This window comes from Mizuhopecten yessoensis, unplaced genomic scaffold (genome assembly GCF_002113885.1).
Source record: "Mizuhopecten yessoensis strain PY_sf001 unplaced genomic scaffold, ASM211388v2 scaffold10479, whole genome shotgun sequence".
NCBI lineage: Eukaryota > Metazoa > Mollusca > Bivalvia > Pectinida > Pectinidae > Mizuhopecten > Mizuhopecten yessoensis.
The window spans coordinates 575,369-599,259 of NW_018408567.1; the positions used below are offsets into that span (position 1 = coordinate 575,369).

Consider the following 23,891-nt stretch of genomic DNA (forward strand, 5'->3'; position numbering starts at 1 on the left):
AAAAAAAAAAAAAAAAAAAAAAAAAAAAAAAAAAAAAAAAAAAAAAAAAAAATATTTAAAACATTATAAAAACCCAATCATACTTTTGATATATAACTGAACATTCAAATTCAGACTTGTGTAAAAATTTGTCTATGATCTTAATGAAAAATTTCAACACATCCTTTTAGAATTCTCCCTCCTCCTCTGTAACACCTTCTTAATAAAAAAATAAATAAGAAAATATCAATTTCTATATTATCAAGAAGTTTTTTTATCACATAATGTACTGTGTTATCCAACTGTGTTATCCAGTGAATATATCCATGTCATATTTTTTGGCATATTAACCCATGTAATATGACCTATCAGCTATGTGATTGGTTGTAAGTTTCACTTGTTTCAATTGTGACGTCACGCCTAGGACAAGTACATGATGTCACAGACTTACGCACTGAAGTCAAAATGGTGGCATTTTACATTTCAAGGTTGCATGAAGATTGTCGTTTTACACGAATAAATGCCACAAATCTGGATTATGTGATAAAAATGATCTTTCACTCGTTTTCATTCCATATGAAATTAATGAAACTCGTCACAAATTTTTCATTTTAGCTCGACAGAGGCTCGCTACATTGAAAAATTCTTAGACTTGTTTCATAAATCTCATATGAAATGGAAACTCATGTAAGATCCGATATGTACAAAACATTTGGAGTGAAAATGCAAAGAATTCCTCAATGCTGTAAATTACATTACATAAGAGGGGCTAGTGAAGCTCCCTGTCTGATCCCCCCCAGGTGAACCTCCTTGTATAAATAGTATGCAGCACTATGTAGCTCTATGTAGCACTATTGCACAAAGTTGATACTTTTTGTTCAATGCTTATATATATACCTATTAATAACTACATTTCAGCATTATATTTAAAATAGGGATCATTGTTTTACACAATTTACGAGTTACAGAATATATATACATAGAATCTGTAATTGATGTTGTATTCTGTTTGGGGAGGACTAAAATACAGCGATATTAGTTAATTAAATATATTTTTAATAAATCTTTTCATTTTTTAATATTTTTTTGAGAAACTTGGCCCCAGACCCAATAAGCTTATGGCAAGAAACAAACATAACATCTTATAGAGAAACATATTTTCAGAAATATTTTTATCTGATATTTTTTTCTCAAGAGTTCAAAGTGAAGATTGAATAGACAAATGTAAGACCTATAAAGTCTATTTCCAGCAGAAAGTTCTAGATTTTACCACAGCCAAACATGATGTAACCATAACACACATACAATGTACAGGCCCTAGGGACAGACTATACCTGGCTGGAATGGTTAATTACTACTCTCAGCCCACACAACCATACGTATTGTTAGCTTTACGAGAATGTGCATTTTTTGCTTCTTTTTCAGAAATACTCCGAATAGGTTTGAAAGTAATATTTTTCACAAACTGGTACCATAATCACATACAAATATTTGTAAAATGTACCAAAAACCTTAAATGAAAAGAATAAAAAAAAAATCATTTTTTTTTCTTTCTCTTAAATTTTATTTTATTTCCTGTAAAGCTGACTATAGGAGTGGAACAATCTAACACTGACTTTTAAAAGTCCACTATTGACCAAACAAACAGATCTATGGGGCTATGTACATGATTTTAATTGTTGGTAAAGTCCATTACAGTGTTACAGTTTACGTATAGTATACACTTTAATTAAATAGTGTGTCAACATCACGATATTCAAGAAATTCTAAATCGGTCGGGTGACAGTTTTTGACCTGGAATATGTTAATCTGAGGATGGTTATTTTTATTCAAGTAATGTTCACCAATATATCATATTAACATTTTATATCTAAATTACGACATTTTCATTAAGTCATGTGTGTTTTATGGAAACCCTATATACTATCAATTATCATATCTTTTCAAATCGCTTCTGGATTGAAATTTACCAGCGGCGGTATATTACCCATACATATACTCTATTCAAATTATTTTTACATAATTTTCTCACTAATTTACTTTTAATTCTCACAACAAAAAGCATCAGTGCCTGCAGTACTCACAAAGACATCACAATGCAAAACATGGTGAGGATAAGACCATGAAATTTATATCCCAATAATAAATCTATTTTTACAGTATGTTAACTTCGATAAATCGTAAGATATGTAAAACAGTGGAAATAGTCATGATCAATCGTGTGTTGTCAACAGCGACAATGGACATGAGATGTATGTCATAGCATTCAAGATGGCAACCTCAATATGTTTCAAATTCAATTTTTTGTAAATTAAATCTTCAATATGCAACAAACGACCTGTCAAATCTAACTGAAATGAGGAGATTTCTCTGAAATCAATTATATAATGTAAAATATTGCCAGAATCAACGAAAACTCATTTCGGTACCAGTACACCCAATGGCAATTATCTCATAAAAAAAATCTGAATAATTAGATCAATAATCATCCGATCTCCTGAACAGATGATACAATATATTGTCGTATGACTTGGCTTAGATCTGTATCAGCTGTTTCCTCTATTAAAAAAAAGAGGGATGTCTCAAAGGGGGTGGTCTCAAAAACAAAAAATCACGTAAAGTCACATATTTTATGTTTTTACTTCAGCAATTTTGATTGAGAAGTGTAACGAAGTACGATAATAATTTCCCCAACCCTAGAGTTCTTTAAACATTCCACGAGGGACAGGAAAGTATCAGAATTAAGTTTGACTGTGTTTCTGTTTATACAGAAATTCTAATTTACCATAATTATAAGTATCTGTACAATATATACATTAAAATACTGTAATTCATTCAAAAATGATGATTGATTGAAATCATGTTTTTTAATATTACACCAGTAAGGGATTATGAAATATTATAATCAAAATCAATATCATATACCAAATGCATCTATCAGAAAAATCAAAAATGGTTGTCTTAATTACATTTATAAAAAAAAAAAAAAAATGGGGGGGGGGGGGGGGGGATAAACGAAACAGAAACATTTTGTGCCTTTTTTCCTGAATTCCACAAACAAATATCCGATCTGAAATTGGGCTGTGATTTCTAAAATATGCTAGTCCTTACCTTGGACTTGACTGGAATTCTTGTGCGACTTTTTTCCTTTCTTTTTCCTGAATAAGCCAGACACTTTAGCAAGACCGGCTTCAATTTGCAGTGCCATGCTTATTGTAATTGACTGATAACACTTGTTAAGTTACAAATCCATCAGATCTATGTCGAAATATCCAAACACGAATTCCGGGTGATACCAAACGGTAAGTACAAATCCAAACAGGAGGTACTCGTAGGGGATTTCCTATCACAGTGGCACTGATAACATGGATATATGTTGAGATCTAACGTCTTGTTGTCCAGTAGTAGAAATATATAGAATATAGGTCAAAAATAAACACTAGAAACCTGAATTATAACTTAAATAACCTGAGTATACACAACAAACCTGAGTTAAACGTTACGGTATCACAGAATTAAATCTCTGTTACATCTCTGACATTTTACACACGTTTCATACAAGTGGAGTATAATATTTCCGAAATTTCCATAAAAGACTGTACACTCTATTAAATTTGCCACCGGTAGTGCCCTACATAGATCTACATGTCTATTACTGTCCGGTCATCCATCCACTCAGATAGAACTGACCACCAGAATAGTAATTGTAAGTCTTGTCCAGTTAAACTATAAGCCGACTTGTAATGAAATCCAGGTAGATGACCAGTAGCTTTGTAAGTTTTGTCGAGCAAGCTGACTGCAGTTCTAGGTCTTGTTTCATAAGTTTACTGCCAGGTACAGCAAGATGTCCAGTGGTCTTGGTCAGTAATGTCTGACCACTAGTCAGACTTTAAGTCTGGCTGTGTAATAATAATCAGTCTATATATCTAGGACCAGGTAACAGAGTGTAACTGTTTACCATTAGGCCGCATTGATCTGTCCTGGATCTATCAGAGTGTACATGTGTTGTTAGTATACACACCCATGTTTAAACACGCAGTCACAATCACTACTCACAGAAATCACAGGTATATATATATAGTGTATATAACACTTAGAGATCACCCCATGCTATTAATAGAATGACACATGGTGCCGGCCCATCGAGTCAAGTTGACCCCTATGATATTTACATATTATAAGGTCAACACTCATGGCCTATATTTACTTGACTACATGTTTTTATCTACACGAGTAGAGATCTTGTCAGATCTGATGACGTATTAGTTAAACTGTTCACAGAAATAACACTTAAACTAAGATGTGACCTGTTCAGAACACGAGGAGAATATATGAATATTCATAAGCACATGGACTGACTTACAGGTCATGACCCGACTGTTTACATCAACAAGAGTAATGCAAATCAATTATCTAGGCAACACGTGTTATAAACAAGGCATTCATTGTTTATACTCTTAATTTTAATACCTATTTATCAAATCCAAACATCCTACTAATACTGTATGTAAATTATTACTCAATATTTTCTAATGTGACTTACTTGTTCATTTATTTTAAAGAATTTAAATGTAATTATAAAATTGAATTTAATGATAAATAAACTTCAAAATGAAATAATTTTTTATACTGGTAATCACTGTTGATAGCATTTAAATATCTACAGAGGTATTAAGTGAAAGACATGATTATTTTGAAACAATTCTTTCCAAATATTTACGTCATTTTAGAATCATATTTTTGTAACTATACTTCATCTGGGTCAGGTAATATTGAATCTTCGAAATGGCACATAAACATTTCTGGTACAGGTCTCTGGAGATGGACTGTAAATGAACTAAATCTTCAGCGACTGACAGATAATGTCAGTTTCGGCTGAAATCTCCCCTACAGACCCATCAGCTGGTTAATATCAGACAAGTCACAAGGGGAATACCATATCAGACAAATACTACAATAATTTCATTTTCTCACATATAGATTGAGGGCATTTAACGGAATTAGAATTTTTTTTATTCCTGAAATATTTTTCTTACAAATATCTTTATCTTTAAATTTCAAAATCCATCTCTCAGTAGTTAATAATAATATCGTCATAATAATGTTATTGTTATTAATTAACTGATATATAATGATAAATAAATTATCTCTATGAATCAGGGCCAATAATTCAAAGCATTGTTAGCTTTACAGAAAAAAATCCAAGACATTTTTTTCTCAAATCTCTTTTATAATTAAAGACATTTTTGTGTTACTTGCCTTCAAATGTTGACTTAGAATTCAAAGAAATGTTTTATTTCTGAAGTTTTAATTTCATTATAAACAATAATATAACAAAGTAGTGTTAATTATTTTCACTGTAAGATAAATAGGCTTTAGTGATTTCTTCCTTCACAAGCCAACATTTTAACTTCACCAATGGCCACTGATCATATAGCTGGTGTTCAGTGATGACCATCCTTTCAAATAGTTGGAATTCAGGTTATAAAGCAATATCTTACACATTATGAAATAGTACCAGTGATTTGTATGAGAGTTATCTAGACCCATTTAAAACCTATAGCAATTATAATTAACCCTTTCACCACTGTTAACCAAATTAGACCCATCCAGATCAATGCATGGTAGAGTTTACTTAAGTTATATAGGGGTGAAAGGGTTAACCGATAACGCTGAATTTCCTGAGCGTTATTGATTCAATGTAGTCTTGTGTACTTTTCAGACATCAGTTATTCATATTTAACCCAGTTTAAATAACGTTCAATCAAAATGAGTTTTAAAAGATTTTATGGAGTTCAGTTCTTTGGAAAAGGAGATAAAAAAAAAATCAAATTCAAAGTTCACAAATTTATTTTGCTTCCTCAAATACATTATAATGTATAGCATGTGATAGCTAGGCCTAGTACTAAGGGTCATATTCATAATTGGATTCGAGACACATGCTTCATTAATCATTACATAAATGCATTATCATACTGATCTAGTTGCATGGCACCAAGTAAAAGTCCTATAACCAAAAGTCATTCATTTTTAGATAAAATTATTGTATTAATAATAGAATGTTTTTTCATGCCACTAATAAACTGTTTCCTTGAAGTAGACCAAGAACCTTCCCTTTTATCAAAAGTTTGATGTCTGCCAAGTTAGTACTTTAATCATGGCCTACACGGTATATTCTAGTATAAATGGGTACAATTTTATCTTTACAATTCTTTTACAAAGCTTACAGAATATGCTTATTTCAAGAATCTGAATTAAAAAATGGGACCACTTTTATATTTGCATCAAGAATATTTTAATTGTATTGTTGGATAGATATTGATTTTTTTTTGTGTACACCATACATGTCATGAGTGTGTATACCATTACCGTATATATCCTGGTAAATCCTTGTTGCACAAACTGTCATTAACTCATTCACCCCTGAAATTTCATAATGAACTATTCCAACCTCTGAATTGGAAGAGTTCAAATGTGTCCTCAGGGGTGAATGAACTAGTCTACTGTAGAAGGAGTTTCTTTTACTGGTAAAATGTTAACATTATTGGCTTTCAGCTCTTACTGATTGTCATGATCAGTCAACATTTGTTGCGCATAATTAAAATGCAAAACTTCCAGTCTTCAGCAATTATGTAATACAACAAATACATTGTATATATCAATATATTGATTCAATCTCCACTGCCTCAGACACATCAAATACATACATATGATATAGGGCCGCATATATAACAGGCTGTTGCATTCCCTGGGAAACCTTTATGGGTATACCACAGAGTACAGTCAACTTTTTTTCAAGTAAACATGACCAGTGGAAATGGTGCGGCCATTTAGCCACAACCAGCGACACGTCTTTGTAAATATCGTAATGAAACAGATTGTTAAATTCAACATAAATCAGTTTAGAGTTGATCAGATAAGAGATAAAATAAATTTTCAGTACACTTCAATGGCTTAATTCATTGCTTGGTAGGTTCGTTGTATTGGGTTTAATGTCCTATCAACAGCTAAGTTCATTTAAGGACGCAGGTTAAATTCATTCCACAATGGCATTTAACCTGGTACAATGATAATGATATTAATTTGCAGCCTTTGTGAGAAAAAGAAAATCAATAACACATTGTGTTAAATAGATTATTTGTCGTTCCATATTACAAGAGGACATTCAAAATCATGCCATGACTAATATTGTGTTTTTCCAAAAACATTTTCAATAATATCAGAACACTAAATTGTAATTACTAATTAACCCTTTCACCAGTGTAGACCATAATGGACTCATCCAGATCAAAGCATGGTAGAGTCTACTAAAGTTTTATAGGGGTGAAAGGGTTATTAAAAGGTAACACTTACCATTGTACCTGTTATAGCTGTGAACAACTTTACCGCAAAGCGTCATAATATGCCTGTCATACTTTGAATGAGCAGTTCTTTTATATCATTGAAATGATAGGATATATTTGTGAGTAATTGATGTTAAAGGAGAAATAATTCAACATACCTGGTAGATCTATTCATTGAAAGCATGTAGTATTGCATTAATAAACAAGAGGCCCATGGGCTTTAACGGTCAACTGAGTCCTACAGTATTTTTTGTTGTTGTTGAAATATGTACCAATTTGAGTAAAAAATAGTTAAGTATAACGTTAACTTAAGTTTGTCAAGACCATGAGCTGATCATTCCTAGACCGAGTTTCAGTTAAATCGGCCTATTAGAACTTGTTTTTAATTTTGAAATAGTTTTTCAAAATGGCGGCCGTGTCGGCCATATTGGATTTCTGATTGACCCGAAAAATAACAACACTTTGTCAGGACCATGAGTCGATCATTCCTACAAAGTTTCAGTTCAATCGGCCTAGCAGAACTTGACTTTAAGTTTGAAACAGTTTTTCAAAATGGTGACCGTGTGGGCCATATTGGATTTCTGATCGACCCGAAAAATGACAACACTTGGTCAGGGAGATGTCAGTAACCTTCCCATGAAATATTAATGAAATCCCTTTGCCAGTATTTCAGCTTAAGTTTAAAATGTAAAATGTTAACGGACGACGCACAACGCACAACGCACAACGACAAACGAAAGCTCAGGTGACCTAAAAAGGGGAATAACTCTATTAATTATGGTAAGATATTCGTGATTACACTCACTCCATTGATTCAGGGGACATAACTCCAATTATTATGATGAGATAATAGTGATTGATCAGTTGAAAATTGATAAAGGGCTATAACTCTGTAAATTATGGTCAGATGATGGTGGTTATTGAACTAATCTGAACTTTCAGAGTAGTTAATCTTCCAATGAAGTTTGAAGTTTATCAGTTGAAAATTACTTGAGATATTGAGTGGACACCATTTAAGAAATTGAATAAAAGGCTATAACTCAATAAATCACAATCAGATAATACTGGTTATCAAACTCTTCTGAGCTTATATGGTAACTAACTTTCCGAAGAAGTTTGAAGATGATTCGTTGAGATATTGAGCGGATACCATTTCGCCAATCGAAAAAAGGGGCATATCGCCAATCGAAAAAAGGGGCATAACTCCATAAGTATGGTCAGGTAATGGTTGTTTTCAAATTTGTCAAAGCTTTTGAAGTAATCAACTTTACTATAAAGTTTGAAATTAATTTATCCAGACATCAAGCTCATCGAGCTGACACTGTGTGTGTGTGCACCCGACCTCCCGCTCACGTGAAAACAATACATACCGCATTGATGGGCATATAAAAAGAGTTTCACATTGAAAATAAAACTTTTTAAAATATTTTTCACATCGAAAATAAAATATTCTAAAGGATTTTTTTGGCTAAGAGTTACTTCCCTTGATACAGCTTTCATGTATCATTTTGATACTGTGCATTTAAGTGCATTTGGAAAATAAGTCCCAAAATTGATTCCGTTGAATTTATTTTTGATCATAGTTTATGTAAAATTTCATTGTTTTTAAATACTAAATTTCAAACAAATGAATAATATCTATTGCAAAATATGTCTTACTTTATAATAGTATTTATGGTAGTACCTGTGTAGTACATTGTATATTTCAACCTGATGGTATGTATACTTTATCTCAGTATTGCGCAGTTAAATTGCTTTTATATACAACCCCCCATATGTTCAGAATGTCAGAAACATACGTGTTCTAGGAAAAAACATGATCATAAAATAAAATCTTCAATTTGTTTACGTAAACATACTCATGTACATATGGTTTAGTAGCAATTTATACCTTTTTATATTGCAATTATATATCTATTGTATATAGACCACAATCAACACAAAGACACAGCTGGTATTTCGGGCAGTGACGCTATATATTCTATTAAGAGACTAGGATTTTAACATAAGCAAAGAAACTGTGAACGAAAATTCAGCAGATTACAATATGTTGCGGAACAGCTTAAATATTCTTTTGAATTCAATTTCATCAACATTCAAGTCTTTCAATGTCCATTACTAAACAGCGTTAAGTTTCAGTCTGTGGGTTTCGAGGATTACAATGACGTGATATCTATACGTAATGGAGCATCCGGTAACATAGACTACCTTCCAGCCCTCTACCACACAATGATGGCAAACCATTACGCATATACAGCAACTGAATGGACGACACGTAAGTGTTTGTATTATATAATATGGTGAAATTCGCTGTTATTCTTTTGGATGATTTCTCAAGACACTTTAGGAAATGAAGAAGACCAGAACTGCTGTATTCCTATTTTTTAGAATTTTTAAAGGACATACCTATTTTCTAGTACTTTCATGGATACACTTATTTCAAGCACTTTATTTCTAGGATAAATCTACATTTGGTTTAATTTTGTTTAACATCCTATTAACAGCTAAGGTCATTTAAGGACGTGCCTCCATGTGTGTAGTATAGCGTGCTTGTGTGTCTGTATGCAGGAGACAGGGTATGTTGGCGTGCTAGCCTCCTGGTGATAGCAGGGATCTGATGCCGAATTTATAGTGCTATCTCACTGAAATACCATGCCGAAGGCACCCAGCACAGCATTCGTTCCTGTCACATTATTCTGACAACGGGTGAACCAGTTGTTGCCATTCCCCTTAATGCTGAATGTTAAGCAGGGAATAACAACTACCATTTTTAAGGACTTTGGTATGTCCCGGCCAGGGGACAGAACTCATTGCATTCATCACCTGGGCGAACGCTCAACATTCAAGCCAAAATTGAGGTGTTGCCAAGCAAGGCACTAGGAAATAAAAGGTAGTTAGAAGTAGAAAGCAAGATAATGATTCCAAACATTGCAATGGGTGCAACAGATTTAATATTTTCCCAAATAGAGGACACCAAAGCAAATCCCCAATTCTGCAGGGGTTCCCACATGGGTCGCCTCCTACATTACAATACAGTGGGTAACAAACTGCAGGTGTATTGTTTTCCCGATCCCCCACCTTAATTTTCAATCAATAAACCTGCTGTATTCCACTGCATGTTATTGTAACAAGAGGCCCATGGGCCTTAACGGTCACCTGAGTCCTACAGTATTTATTTTTGTTTTTGAAATATGTACCAATTTGAGTAAAAATAGTTAAGTATAATTTTAACTTAACTTTGTCAGGACCATGAGCTGATCATTCCTAGACCGATTTTAAATAAGATCGGCCTATTAGAAATTGTTTTTAAGTTTAGAATAGGTATTTACAAAATAGCGGCTGTGGTGGCCATATTGGATTTCTGATTGACCTGAAAAATAACAACACTTTGTCAGGACCATGAGGCGATCATTCCTACCAACTTTCAGTTCAATCGGCCCAGCAGAACTTGACTTTAAGTTTGAAATGTAAAATGTTAACGGACGACGGACGACGACGGACGAAAACGGATAGCAATAGGTCACTTGAGCTAAAGCTCAGGTGACCTAAAAAGCAAATAATGTGAGGCCCCCCTTCAGAATCAGGGAGGTTATGTCTGTGTCGTCTGCACCCTTTGCAACACTTGAAACCTTTATCCCTCCTTTACTTACTTCCCTACTCTTCCTTTTTAGTTGTGTCCCCTAGGCACCCGCGTTCATATGACCTTAATTATATACCGTATACTGGGAAATTTTCGCCACAGACTTTCGATTCTTTAGGGCCTCCCTAATGAGGGCAATTTTATTTTATGACAGCAATTTTAAGTACATTTGAATGGTGAAATTAACACCTTGTGAGCATGAATTTTATCGGCAAAGGGCGAATAGCTGACTTGGTAAAATTTTCCCTGATATAGGAATACGGTAAACCGCCTATTCTTTCGAATCGATGGGAAGTTCGAACACATCTATTTTACAATGAAACAAATTATTTAATTATTTCCTATCTAATGGAAGTTCAAACCCTGCTAACCAACGATTCGGATTGTTAGCTTACAAAATTTGAGTACTGAAATTTTGGCTATCGGCATGCTGATCAGATTCATTTGATTTTGTTTGGTCTGACCTGAGGCTTACCATACATAATTTGTGAAATCCTTCAATGCAGAAAAAAATAAAAGCTAAGGTACAATTTATGGTCACCTCATTATCATATTCTAGAAAAACAATTCCAATATATATTATTTAAGGAATGACCTGCATTTTGACGGCGCATACGGTAGTATGAACGCAGTTGCAATTGGTAACAAACATTTTATTTGGTGCGCGTTAGCGCTTGATCCATAAAGAATATGTTCTGACAGGCTTATCAGACAAACTGCTTATACAGCATTTAGTGAGAGAATGGGTTGATGCTGGAACGGCTGAGGTCATTTTGACACAGGTATGTTTATATGGTTGTTTTTTTACATTTAGATCAAAACCTTGTTTATAATAAAACAGATTTTTATTTAGAAATGGCAGCAGACTAGAGCGACTGTTTCTGTCTTTTTTTCGAATGAACTTACAATAATGATGTAAATTTATGAATATTGACAGGTTAAAAATGTCATCTGTCCTGATCTGATAAAAGTTATTGACAAGCTTGATAAAAGTTATTGACAAGCCTGTTAACTCATTCACCACTGAAGACGCATTTGAACTCCTCAAATTCAAAGGTTGGAAAAGCTCATAATGAAATTTCAGGGGTGAATGAGTTAACATTGACTTTAGTTATTCACTTGAAGAATTATTTTACTTTGTTATCAATAATTGTTATAATTGTCTTGTTATGAGGTTTACTAACATAATTGTTTAATCTAAAAACGTGAGATAAACACATATGTCATTATGAGGTCACATGTGAAGTATTGCATATGTACAGGTATAGAAATGTAATACGGCATATACTTTGTATTGTAATTAATTATCACTTATATACATATGGTAGGTATTAGGTTTTGTTATACATGTGTTGTATTTGCATATGTTGTCTGGTGTGAAAGATGGTGTAAGGATCTTTAATGAATCTGCTTGTGTATGTGACATGTACTTACCTGTGTGTGCATGTGAGTGAGTGAGTGAGTTGTTATGACACCTGACTAAGGACAGGCCATATGATTGGTCAGGACGGATGCCTCAGTTTACCTGTGTAAAGGCATTGGCCAACTTGGGCACTCTGCTCATGACCAGCTGAGATGAAACATACATTTTGTAGTTTGAATTTGGGGAAAAATTATCAAAAGTCTTCAGCTGGTTAGTTTTTACTCTATTTGTTTAATAGCTTTTTGTTCATCTAGTATAACAGAAAATGTAGGGAATATACCATTTTTTTGTAATTCAATTGTGGCTATGTAATTTTATCTTTTTCTATCTAAAAGTAATTGACATTTTGTCATTGAACAATTTCAAGGTCAAAGTGAAATTGAGTATGTAAAGATACAAGTCTTTTTGTTAATTTACCTTTCTATGAATTGGTATCAAATTCATAATGGTCAAATTATTTATTAGGGATATTTATATTATTTTAGTGTTAAGCTCTTGGTTGGACTTAACTGACTTAATAGAGAAGAATTGAGGGAAACCTCCACACCATAGCTGTGAGGTGAGTGTTCAATAGGTCTAGAATGTTTTAATGTGTATATATTACTATGTTTTTATATATAGAATGTATCTGGAATTTTAACGGTGTGCTTGAGTAATTGGCAATAGTAAAAGTATAGGTTTTATAGTAATGATATTTATGTAATTGTTTAAAGAACGAATTTATAACCTTTTGGAAAAGATAACTGAATAAATACATTCAAGTTACAGATTTAGAAATTAGTAGATTAATAAATACCATTGTATATATGTACATTTGATCGGTTAAAATAGGTATATGTTGTATAATAGCATTTGTCAATAGAGTTATTTCCCTTTTACTATGTTATGTATGCAAGTATGTGAGGTATGTTTGGTTGCATGTTGTATTTGTTTGGTCAACAGGGTTTTTAAGAGTGGAATAAATATATCCAAAGTATACCCAGATCCTGGTTGTGATTGTGAACCCCGGTAACAGAAATCTTGTTCTTGTCTCGTGTGTAATAATAGCAGTCTGCATTGTCTAATGGGAGTTTGTATAGAATAAATACGATTAGGGAAAAAATATCTTTAGGAAATCAGAAGTGTTCAGTCATCGATCAACTTTTAAATGGGAAAAGTTGTTGACCAACAATTAAGGTAAAGTATCGCAATCGCAAGACAACCTTAGCCTAACACCTATCAACAGACTTGAACAGGAGGTATGAACGAAGGGACATAACTCTGTATAGAGCGTTGCAAGACGACCCAATTTCAGTACGCCTCAGTCTGCCATCCAAGGAAGTACTCGCATACCAAATTTGGAACCCATAAATGGGAGAATATATCAGGTATAGAACAGTCACAGATGCTTAGTGAACAAAGGGCCTTAACTTGTTATATAGCTGGGCACAAGACCTGGGCCGTTTTCGTTTAAAAGGTTGAACCGGTTGGACCACAATTGTTCGTTTATTAGATAAGGTCAGACCTAGTCATCTGATGCTGCTTTCAGGCAAGCCTTGACAAAGCCTTGCAAGGCCTGCATAAAACATTTGCAGGTCCGCCAGGATTTATACCTGAAAAATGTTACATTTAAAGACGGTCAAACTGGTTGTACCGCATAAACAAACAGGCCCCTGATTACAGTTTGTTAGACTCCGAAATCAAGTGGTACTCAAATGCATATTGTAGGTGACGAAGAAACAATGACATGCCCTGTACGAAGTGACACACAGAATGTAAACCTTTTATGTTATTGCCCTTTCCAGTCTTACAGATTGGGGAACTAATAACAATATTTTTTAAACTTGGGAGGCATTGTAGTTCTTTAACCGACAGATCAATACTTAAAACATCGGATTTGATTACAGAACGTTACATATTTCAAAGGAACACAGGATGATATACAGACAAGAGGCCCAAGGGCCTTAGCGGTCACCTGAGTTATATCATAGGTACTGGTAGCTTTATCTTATTGTTTAGATGTGATGTGGAAATCAGCATGTAAACTAAGTGAAATACAATACTTGTCATGTCATCAAAGGATAGTAATTTGAAAATATTGGTAAATATTCCCTTTGGGGCCCCGCCCTAGCCCCTGGGAATCGGGCAGAAATCCTAATTTTTCAATGTAATACCCTCATTCACCAAAGATGATTCTTACAAAGTTTGAGTAATTTTCTGCTGAGATAGATAAAATATACCCATAAGTGTTATTTCCCTATATAAACTATAGTAAACTTTACCCCCTCCCCAAGGGAGAACGGATAGCTCGGGGGTTATTACAATTTAAATAAAGCAGAAGATTTTTAAAATATTGGTCAATTTTCCCCTTGGGGCCCCGCCCTGGCCCCTAGGGTTGGTGTAGGAATTTTTACAATTTTGTATCCTCATCTACCAAGGATGATTCTGACAGGAGTTTGAAAAAAAATCATTGACTGGTTCTTGAGAAGAAGTTGAAAATGTAAAAGGTTTACGCAACGACGGACGGAAAGCGATTAGAATAGGTCACTTGAGCAAAGCTCAGGTGACCTAAAAATAGCCTTAGCAAACACTCAAGTCAAGGTTCTGCAGAAAGAGGATATTGGAGAATATTTTTTTATCAAAAGTGGATAAAGCCAGATTATTTCCTGATGAAAGAATTATGGGCGACTGCGTCCCCTACTAACTGCTGAAGTCAAACGTAGACACCTTTCACCACAACAACTGTCATGTTCTTAGTAGCAGAATAATTAACCAGTCAAGAAGCTCGGGTCTGCTAACAGTAGGGTATGCGCATGCCTACCCTACACCAGCGGGGATATTTCTGTAGACATGTATGGAGAACTGACGGAACCAGTAAAATGTGCAGAAAATGGTACGGATGCTGTTTGTTTTGGTTGCGTGTATAATCATGCAAAAGTTCGGACTTGTGAAAGAGGGAGGTAATTCACTGTATTTAGCCGGGGAGTTGAGGCGGCTTTGACTGAAACATTGTTGTGGACTATGTTACATTAATCAGTCTCCAGGAAACCTTTTAAATTCCACAAAATATTGTGAACTGTATATATCCAAGCGAAATGCATGTCCCTGCACAAATTGCTTCACAAAAAAAACAAATTTCATAACACATTTTTGTGAATACAAAGGATATAAACGATTGAGCTTCATTATCTGGATTCCGTAAGTCAAGCCATAGGAATCCAGATGTTGAGGTTCCATTGTTTATATCCTTTGTATTCACCTTCCGTGATGGGGCTCTACTGAATACTGTTTGACATCCATCTTCGATTCCTACAACAACCGATCTACGACCGAAGACAACCAGGATGTTGGTTTTCTCCCACTCCGTTAGGAGTCCCTTTTTTAATTTTGTGAAGATAAAATGTGGAATTAAAGGGATTTTGATACAACAGTTACAAAATAAGGATTGCAAGTTGATATCGGACACTAAATACATAAAACTGCAGTCAAATCCCAATTCTCTGGAAATTTACGCATTCCTTGCAACATAAAAAATCTCCGCCCACAAATGCTTACAGGTGTGACTTTACTTCAAAATTCCAGGTACAAGAAATTTTCAGGTATGGCAAGACAACAGGTAAAATTCACTCCTAGTTATGGCAAGACTACAGGTAAAATTTACTCCTAGTTATGGCAAGACTACAGGTAAAATTTACTCCCAGGTATGGCAAGACAACATGTAAAGTTCACTCTTAGTTATGGCAATACAACAGGTAAAACTCACTCCTAGTTATGGCAAGACTCCAGGTAAAATTTACTTCCAGGTATGGCAAGACTACAGGTAAAATTTACTCCCAGGTTTGGCAAGACTACAGGTAAAATTAACTCCCAGGTATGGCAAGACTACAGGTAACATTTACTCCCAGGTATGGCAAGACAACAGGTAAAATGTATTCCCAGGTATGGCAAGACTACAGGTAAAATGTACTCCCAGGTATGGCAAGACTTCAGATAAAATTCACTCTCGGGTATGGCAAGACTACAGGTAAAATTCACTCCCAGGTATGGCAAGACTACAGGTAAAATTCACTCCCAGGTATGGCAAGACTACAGGTAAAATTTACTCCCAGGTATAGCAAGACTACAGGTAAAATTCACTCCCAGGTATGGCAAGACTACAGGTAAAATTCACTCCCAGGTATGGCAAGACTACAGGTAAAATTCATCCTCAGGTAATTTCTCTCCAGTGTGACAAGAATGCAGGTACAATTTATTCTCGAATGTGACAGTTTAAAGGTTGAATTCTCACAGGCATGACATGATTACAGGTAAAATTTCCTCATCGGTATTATGTTAGAAAATTACAGGTAAAACTTACCATCAGGTGTGACGAGAGGTGAGTAATACTCGTTATCCTCGCCTGACATGACTCCTTGCTCGGAGTCACCGATTAGTCTGCTCCTCTCAGACGCATAGTGATGGTCACGGTTGACTGAGGAAATGAGAAAATATTCACATTGAAGTAATCAAATTAAATACACAAATACCAAGTATTCTGTCTAAACCAAACCCTGTGTAATCCTAAAAACCTGCATACACAAGACCTACAAATTTTAGTCCCATTAAATACATTTTATGCCTTCTGTACCTGTGTAATCAGAAAAACTGTATTAATCAGACATTTAACCAGGTCTCCTAGAACAAATTTAAATGCTAACTGACATACAAATATATATAATCAGAAAAGCTGTATAAAAACAGACTTTCATCTTGATCTTAACTCATTCACCTCTGAAGACGCATTTAAACTCCTCCAATTCGAAGGTTGGAAAAGCTCATAATGAAATTTCAGGTGTGAATGAGTTAATGTACATATTTGCATGTTTATTTAACCTGTGTTATCAGAAAACCTGTACAAACCAGATCTTCACCTAGATCCCCTTTTTCATAATACCTGTATAATCTGGAAATGTGTATTTTCAGAATGGTGGTATCCTGTTCAGAGAGGTTTCAGTGTACCGAGGTTGTCATTTTATAAATAGAATTATTATAATTACAATGTTTGTCAATAAAATTATATCTTAAAAGCAAACGTCTTTGTTCTCTTCTTATTTTTTTGCTTTTGAACTTGTTTAAAATATCTGCCATAAAAGTTACAGAATTTTTCAAAATTTGCAAAACCTTGGAACCATGACCCAAACTACCTTAAGCTTGATTTACATGTGATAGCCTAGGCCTGTGCTTGAATTATAAGCCTGCCCATCTAGCCATGTCCCTATACTAACTGAAGTAGACGGAAATGGGTGTGTCTAACAGCAATGAATTGAATACCCATATACTTCGTAACAATAAAGTTAAGACCATATCCTTTATATAAATCCATATAATTCCTCTCTGCAATACTTAAATATTCTACCTATCTCATATCTAACCCATTCACCCCTGAAATATCATAATGAACTATTCCAACCTTTGAATTGGAGGAGCTCAAATGTGTCTTCAGGGGTGAATGAGTTAATGAAAGGTCTTCACTCCATAAACATTCTTCACAATTACTATGGCCCTATTCTGCTTGACTTATGAACTATTATAATGATCCGGGATCCAGTTGTTATAAACTATTTGTGTGACCCTCCTGTTCGACTTGATTATAAGCAATTCACATGGTTCTCGCCAGTTTTCCTGATGTGAACCTTCCGTTCGACTGTTAAACTATTAGCACAATTCGCTCCAGTTAGACTTGAGCAGGTTTTATAATCAGTAGCATTGCTACCACAGGGTTAACATGGAGTTTTATATATATATATATATATGCTATGGATCTCACCTCGGTCACGATGTTTTTTCTCCACCGGGATAACCTTGAAGTCGAGGAACCAGGTCTCGGCCCAGGCCAACACAAAGGAGATGATGAGAACGACATAACTCAGGGGATTGTTATTGTTCTCTTTAAACTGAAAGGAGGACAATGTGAAAAGATGAAAAATATATATCTGGACATAACCTGCTTTGACTCTAAGAGAAGTTTATGAAATGGGAAACAACTAATATGTTGATAAGTAGATTTTTTTTTCCATAAAATATTTACTATTTCACATGACTGCATTCAATTACGAATATCATATCACTTCAAATATAACAAGAGGCCCAGAGGGCCTGTATCGCTCACCTGGATCTTAATGCCCAGCAATGGTTTATATGGCTATGGGTTGGGGATCTCGACCATTTCAAAGTTACGACCCAGAAATTTTAAGTCCCTAGGGGTGGGACAAGACCCAAGGGTCAATTCTACTATATGACTGTTTACCTCTTTATGCCTATCAAACACATCATCTGTTCGGAATAAGATTCATTAGTTTAGTATAAATAATCAACGTTAAGTTTGTTTTGAACACGAACAGGAATTGAAAACTTTATTTTGCAATTTTTCAATTCCTGTTTGAAAGGTGTTCAAAACAAACTAGGCCTTAAACAAGAGGCCCATGGGCCTTAACGGTCACCTGATATATTTATACAGAGAGTTGATTTTGTTTTTAACATGAACAGAAATATTATTCAAAGTGACAAAAAACAATAAAACCACCTTACTCAATATCTAGCATAGAGATTTCAGACTAAAAAGGATTTGAAACTAGCACCTCTGATTCTTAACAAGGAAAATGAAGAAATGTTAGCACACCGACTCCTTTGAGCCCCACCCTACAGCCCTTGGGGGTAGGGCTGGCTCAAAATTTTCAAAGTATCAAACTGTCAATTCAAGGTTATAATTCCAATCAAGTTATTAACATGTAATATTCAAAGTATCATTTGCCATTATAAACCATAATAAAACCCCAGGGGGTAAACGTGAGACTCTTCCATCTATTAAGAGTATTTGATTCTACCATATCTGGGTCTTGAGAAGAAGATTTTTGAAATTTCAGTAAATTCGACCCTTTTTGGCCCCACTCATCGGCCCCTGGGGGTCAGTCAGGGCTGATTTTTGCTTATTACCAAACTGCTACCTAATACTGATAATGCTAACCCAAATTGAATTACTTCCAATGGAAATTAAACAAATGTTGGTCCAAAATGTGATTTCCCTATATAAACTATAGTAAAGTTTACCCCCTCCCCAGGGGGAAACGTGAGACCCCAGGGTCATGAAATTCACAATTTTGGTAAAGCACCTTAAGACCCTTCCATCTATGAAGAGTATTTGATTCTACCATATCTGGGTCTTGAGAAGAAGATTTTTAAAATTTTAGTCAATTTGACCCTTTTTGGCCCCGCCCCTCAGGCCCCTGAGGGCTTGGGACTAAACCGGCCACTATTTTTGTTGACCTTTGTCCATGGAAGGTCCCTGCAAAATTTCATTGAAATTGGTTCAGGGGTTTTGGAGAAGAAGTCGAAAATGTAAATTGTTTACCGACAGACGACGACGGACAAAAGGCGATCGCAATAGGTCACTTGAGACTTTGTCTCAGGTGACCTAAAAACACATGGTTATTGGGTGGGTATCTCAACCATTTCAAAGTTAAGGCTCAGGAATTAATTTAAGTCCCTGGGAGTGGGGCCAGAGTCCAGGGTCAATTCTTGTATCATGATTGTGTTCGTCTTTTGATGCCAAGCAATGGTATATATGGTTATGGGGTGGGGATCTCAACTGTTTCAAAGTTATGACCCAAGAATTAAGTTCCTACAGTCAAGGCCAGACCCTACGTCAATTCTAATATCATGACTGTTCGTCTTTTGATGCCCAGCAATGGTATATACAGAGTTATGGGGTGGGGATCTCAAATGTTTCAAAGTTATGGCTCAGGAAGTAGACCCTAGGGGTGGGGCCAGACACCAGGGTCATTTCTTGTATCACGACTGTGTTTGTCTCTTGATGCTTAGCAATTGTATACATGGTTAAAGGATGGGATTCTTGATAATGTCCAAGTTTGTTTTTTGTGTTTTGAAAGGGAGTTGAAATTCTTCCTTAAAACACTAAGGGATAATTAAACATGTTACGGAAATAATCCCTCACACCAAAAAAAATTGTTTGTGAAATTTTCTTTAAAAAAGTAAGGCATACAAAGGTTTTGTTCATACTTACATCGAATAAAAATGACTTTGCCAAGAGGTAACCACAAGTTAAAAACGTTGTTAGCTGTAACGAAAAATTTGAACAAATTTATAATGATAATAAATTGTTGAATTCAACATTTTCCCTACTGCATTAGACACAAGACATAGTATGGGATTAACTTCTTTTGTTTACCTTGTCAACCTTATGCAAGAGAATAGCACTTTCCTGATACTCTGAATTTATCCAGCAATAAGCCCATGCCTGGTAATAAGCCCACCAATATATATTTGCAATTCAGGAGGAATGCCACCAAGTACAATTTCATCGTCTTTTATAAGCCCATCCCACTTTCTTTGAGTCGAGATTGTGAGTTGGCCCCTGGGCATATTGTAGCATAAATTTCCAAAGACATCATGAAAACTTAAGAATCTTGAAAAATAGATGAAGCTCTCAAATGCTTCTGCATTAAATTTCTTGTAAAAGATTTTTACCAAAGCATATAGTTCACACACATATATATTTACATCTCTTCCTTCTTCAGCTTCGTAAACTCTGATGTGCATCGTAAAATATGTTCCTTGCCAACTGCGTTCATACTAACGTATACGCCGTCAAAATGAAGGTCAATCCTTATATACATTCAACTTCTTGGGCAATTCATTAAGTGAATGTAGCTAATTGTTCTCATGTTACCATGGTCACCACCAAAAGACGGTTCACTCACTATATTTAAGACCTTGTTAACTTGACCTTCAGGTTATTGTCCAAGGACAGCGTTGGAGATACTTACCGCTATGACCCACCAGTGGTCGAGGCGGAATAAGGCATAGCCAAGCAGAAGGAACGAAAACCTCATCGCAGCCAACATCTGACAAGACAAAGGGAGACAATTTAAACCTTTTTTTTTTAGGTAAATGGTAACACATATTTTTATTCTAGTTATTAGCTTTGTAATGTAAAGATAAAGATTGATTTGGAAGATGCGTGAGCTGGTGACATTTTGATTGATAGATCTCTTTGCATACCCTGTACCCTGTGAAACAAACATGTATATCCGTGCAGACATTTTCTTGTTATTTATGTTTACGAAATATTGTATTGACAAAAACAGTCGCAGTCTATAAGCATGTTGATCTTTTTCAGATAAATCATTGCAACATTAACCAAATTTACGTTCATGATCCCATTTCAAGAACGAAACCCTTAAAAAAAAAAAAGGGAAAATGTCTGTAAGACATGAATGCCCCAGCTAAATGTTTACATTGAATCGGGACAGGACTGGACGGGATGGCCATGTTGCTAGCAAAACTGTATGCCCCCCATTTTATGTCGAGGGCATAAAAAGATGTTTTCTTACTGCTTATCCAACACCAACCTGTTAGCTATCTTTCCACACAGGAAAAGTTTATGCTTTGAAGTATTTCAAGATTTCATGCGAGGTTTAAATGATAACAATATTTTCTGTGAAGAAGTTCGAGTGTCTTAAGACTTACAACAGTGTCAAACAGTGACGAATATATCGTAAACCCCGCCAGCTGTTTCGTGAAAGCTTCCCACACTGACGAGTCGCCGATCAACTGTAAATAAATACACACGTCCATCATTATCGTGGAATTTAACCACAAGAATTCTGATCAAGTCGTCAATTTTTCTTGCGATAAAGATTTGATTTAAATTTTGTACGATCCTGCGCAACCGAGACAAGAATAAACATCAATCAACAAACACAAATTTACACAAAATAATCTGTGTTATCGCTTTTTACACAGGTGGTATTTAATAGAGGTATAGTTCACACTGAAATTGCTACAATGAGGAATATTACAAGCGGTCTTTTTACACAGGTGGTCTTTTAATAGAGGTATAGTTCACACTGAAATTGCTACAATGAGGAATATTACAAGTGGTCTTTTTACACAGGAGGTCTTTTAATAGAGGTATAGTTCAGACTGAAAGTGCTATAATGAAGAATATTACAAGTGGTCTTTTTACACAGGTGGTCTTTTAATAGAGGTATAGTTCACAAAGAAATCATTACAATGAGGAATATAACAAGTGGTCTTTTTACACAGGTGGTCTCTTTACACTGTTGGTCTCTTCATAGAGGTGGTTGCATGAACAGGTTTCACTGTATATGCATCCTGAAACTTTATTGTAATTATCCACAGATTTATATCGCCTAAGGTTGAATATGACCTTGTCATGTCGCATCCAGTACTTACTTGTGTATATATGACCCACAAAATAAAGGTCAAAATGAGGTCAAAGGTCACAAACAGACAGAAGGTACGGCGTACGGGAGACATTTTACCACTGTCGGGGAACCAGCCACACATACGATTATCTGTACGACCTATATGTCCAACAGAGCCATTGGCAGCACTGAAATGTTAAAATTAAAGGTCAGGGTTGAAAGGTCAAAGATTCAGTTTTAAATGTCAAGGACAACTGGTATAGTAAATTTCAATGATTGAAATCTATGATGATATCTCATAAGTGCACTGCAACAATGATATTTTTTGTAAAAACACAAAATAACTAAAATTTGGTTTTGAATTAATTAATTAGAAATAATAATAATTTAAAAATAACTTCAATTCAAGAAAACTGTGATACAGAAAACAAATTTCTGAAAAACAACTGGAAGAATCCAGAGTATGTACAGCAGTATCTAGGTATTGCATTTAACCAATTCTAACTGTTCTGTGTATACTAGAAACATTAAAATCCAATAGATATGAATTTACTGGCACAGGGTGAATATTTGAAATTAAATTATGACGTATGCACATACTGTACAACATATGTTCTTGCCATTTTGATGAATAATGTCACATGTAGAGTGATTATTTTGATATTTTTTAAGCGTAAGTAGGACAAGTGGAAATATGAAAAATATTCAACACACAAGTGACATATATATATATATATATGTTATACATCAAGAAATCAAGATTATTTTGTTCAGTACATTTTTCTTTATAAAACATGGGCTGCTGTGTACAGACGGCCCATCCACCTTCAAAACATGTGTAGACGGGGAATGTTGTATTTTATTATATCACTATTGACAATGCCTGTTTGTTATTTTTCACACTAAACCCTGCTCTCTGATTGGCTGGTTTAGTATGAAAATAACAAGAGGCCCAATGGGCCTGCATCGCTCACCTGGTATAAATCTCACACTTGTAACCTTAAATTCAGAAGAGTTCGATTAAAGATTTTAAACAAATTTGACCCCTGTGACCTTGAATATAAGTCAAAGTCATTCACTTTAACAAACATAGTAGTCCTTGATCCCAGCATGCTACTGACTAAATATCAACATCCTAAGCCTTTTGGTTATTCAGAACAAGTTTTTTTTTTTTTTTTTATATTTTGACCATATTTGCTCCTTGTGACCTTGAATATGATTCAAGGTCATACATTTAAACAAACTTGGTAGCCCTTGATCCTAGTATGCTACTGACTAAATATCATCACCCTGGGCATTTT

The 23,891-nt window shown here is 34.8% G+C and overlaps 1 protein-coding gene across 5 annotated transcripts in view; it reads right to left on the minus strand.

Annotated features, from left to right (window-relative positions):
• Positions 1-23,891, minus strand: part of LOC110460755 (stAR-related lipid transfer protein 3-like) — a 59,524-nt gene that overhangs the window by 25,529 nt on the left and 10,104 nt on the right. For all 5 annotated transcript variants that reach the window (XM_021513867.1, XM_021513868.1, XM_021513871.1 and 2 more), the window contains exons 3-8: positions 22,619-22,778; positions 21,890-21,973; positions 21,187-21,264; positions 20,424-20,477; positions 18,171-18,297; positions 16,722-16,835 (exon numbers count right to left, since the gene is read on the minus strand). In XM_021513867.1, the coding sequence (XP_021369542.1) occupies positions 16,722-16,835; positions 18,171-18,297; positions 20,424-20,477; positions 21,187-21,264; positions 21,890-21,973; positions 22,619-22,778 (617 nt within the window). The remainder of the gene's footprint in view (positions 1-16,721; positions 16,836-18,170; positions 18,298-20,423; positions 20,478-21,186; positions 21,265-21,889; positions 21,974-22,618; positions 22,779-23,891) is intronic.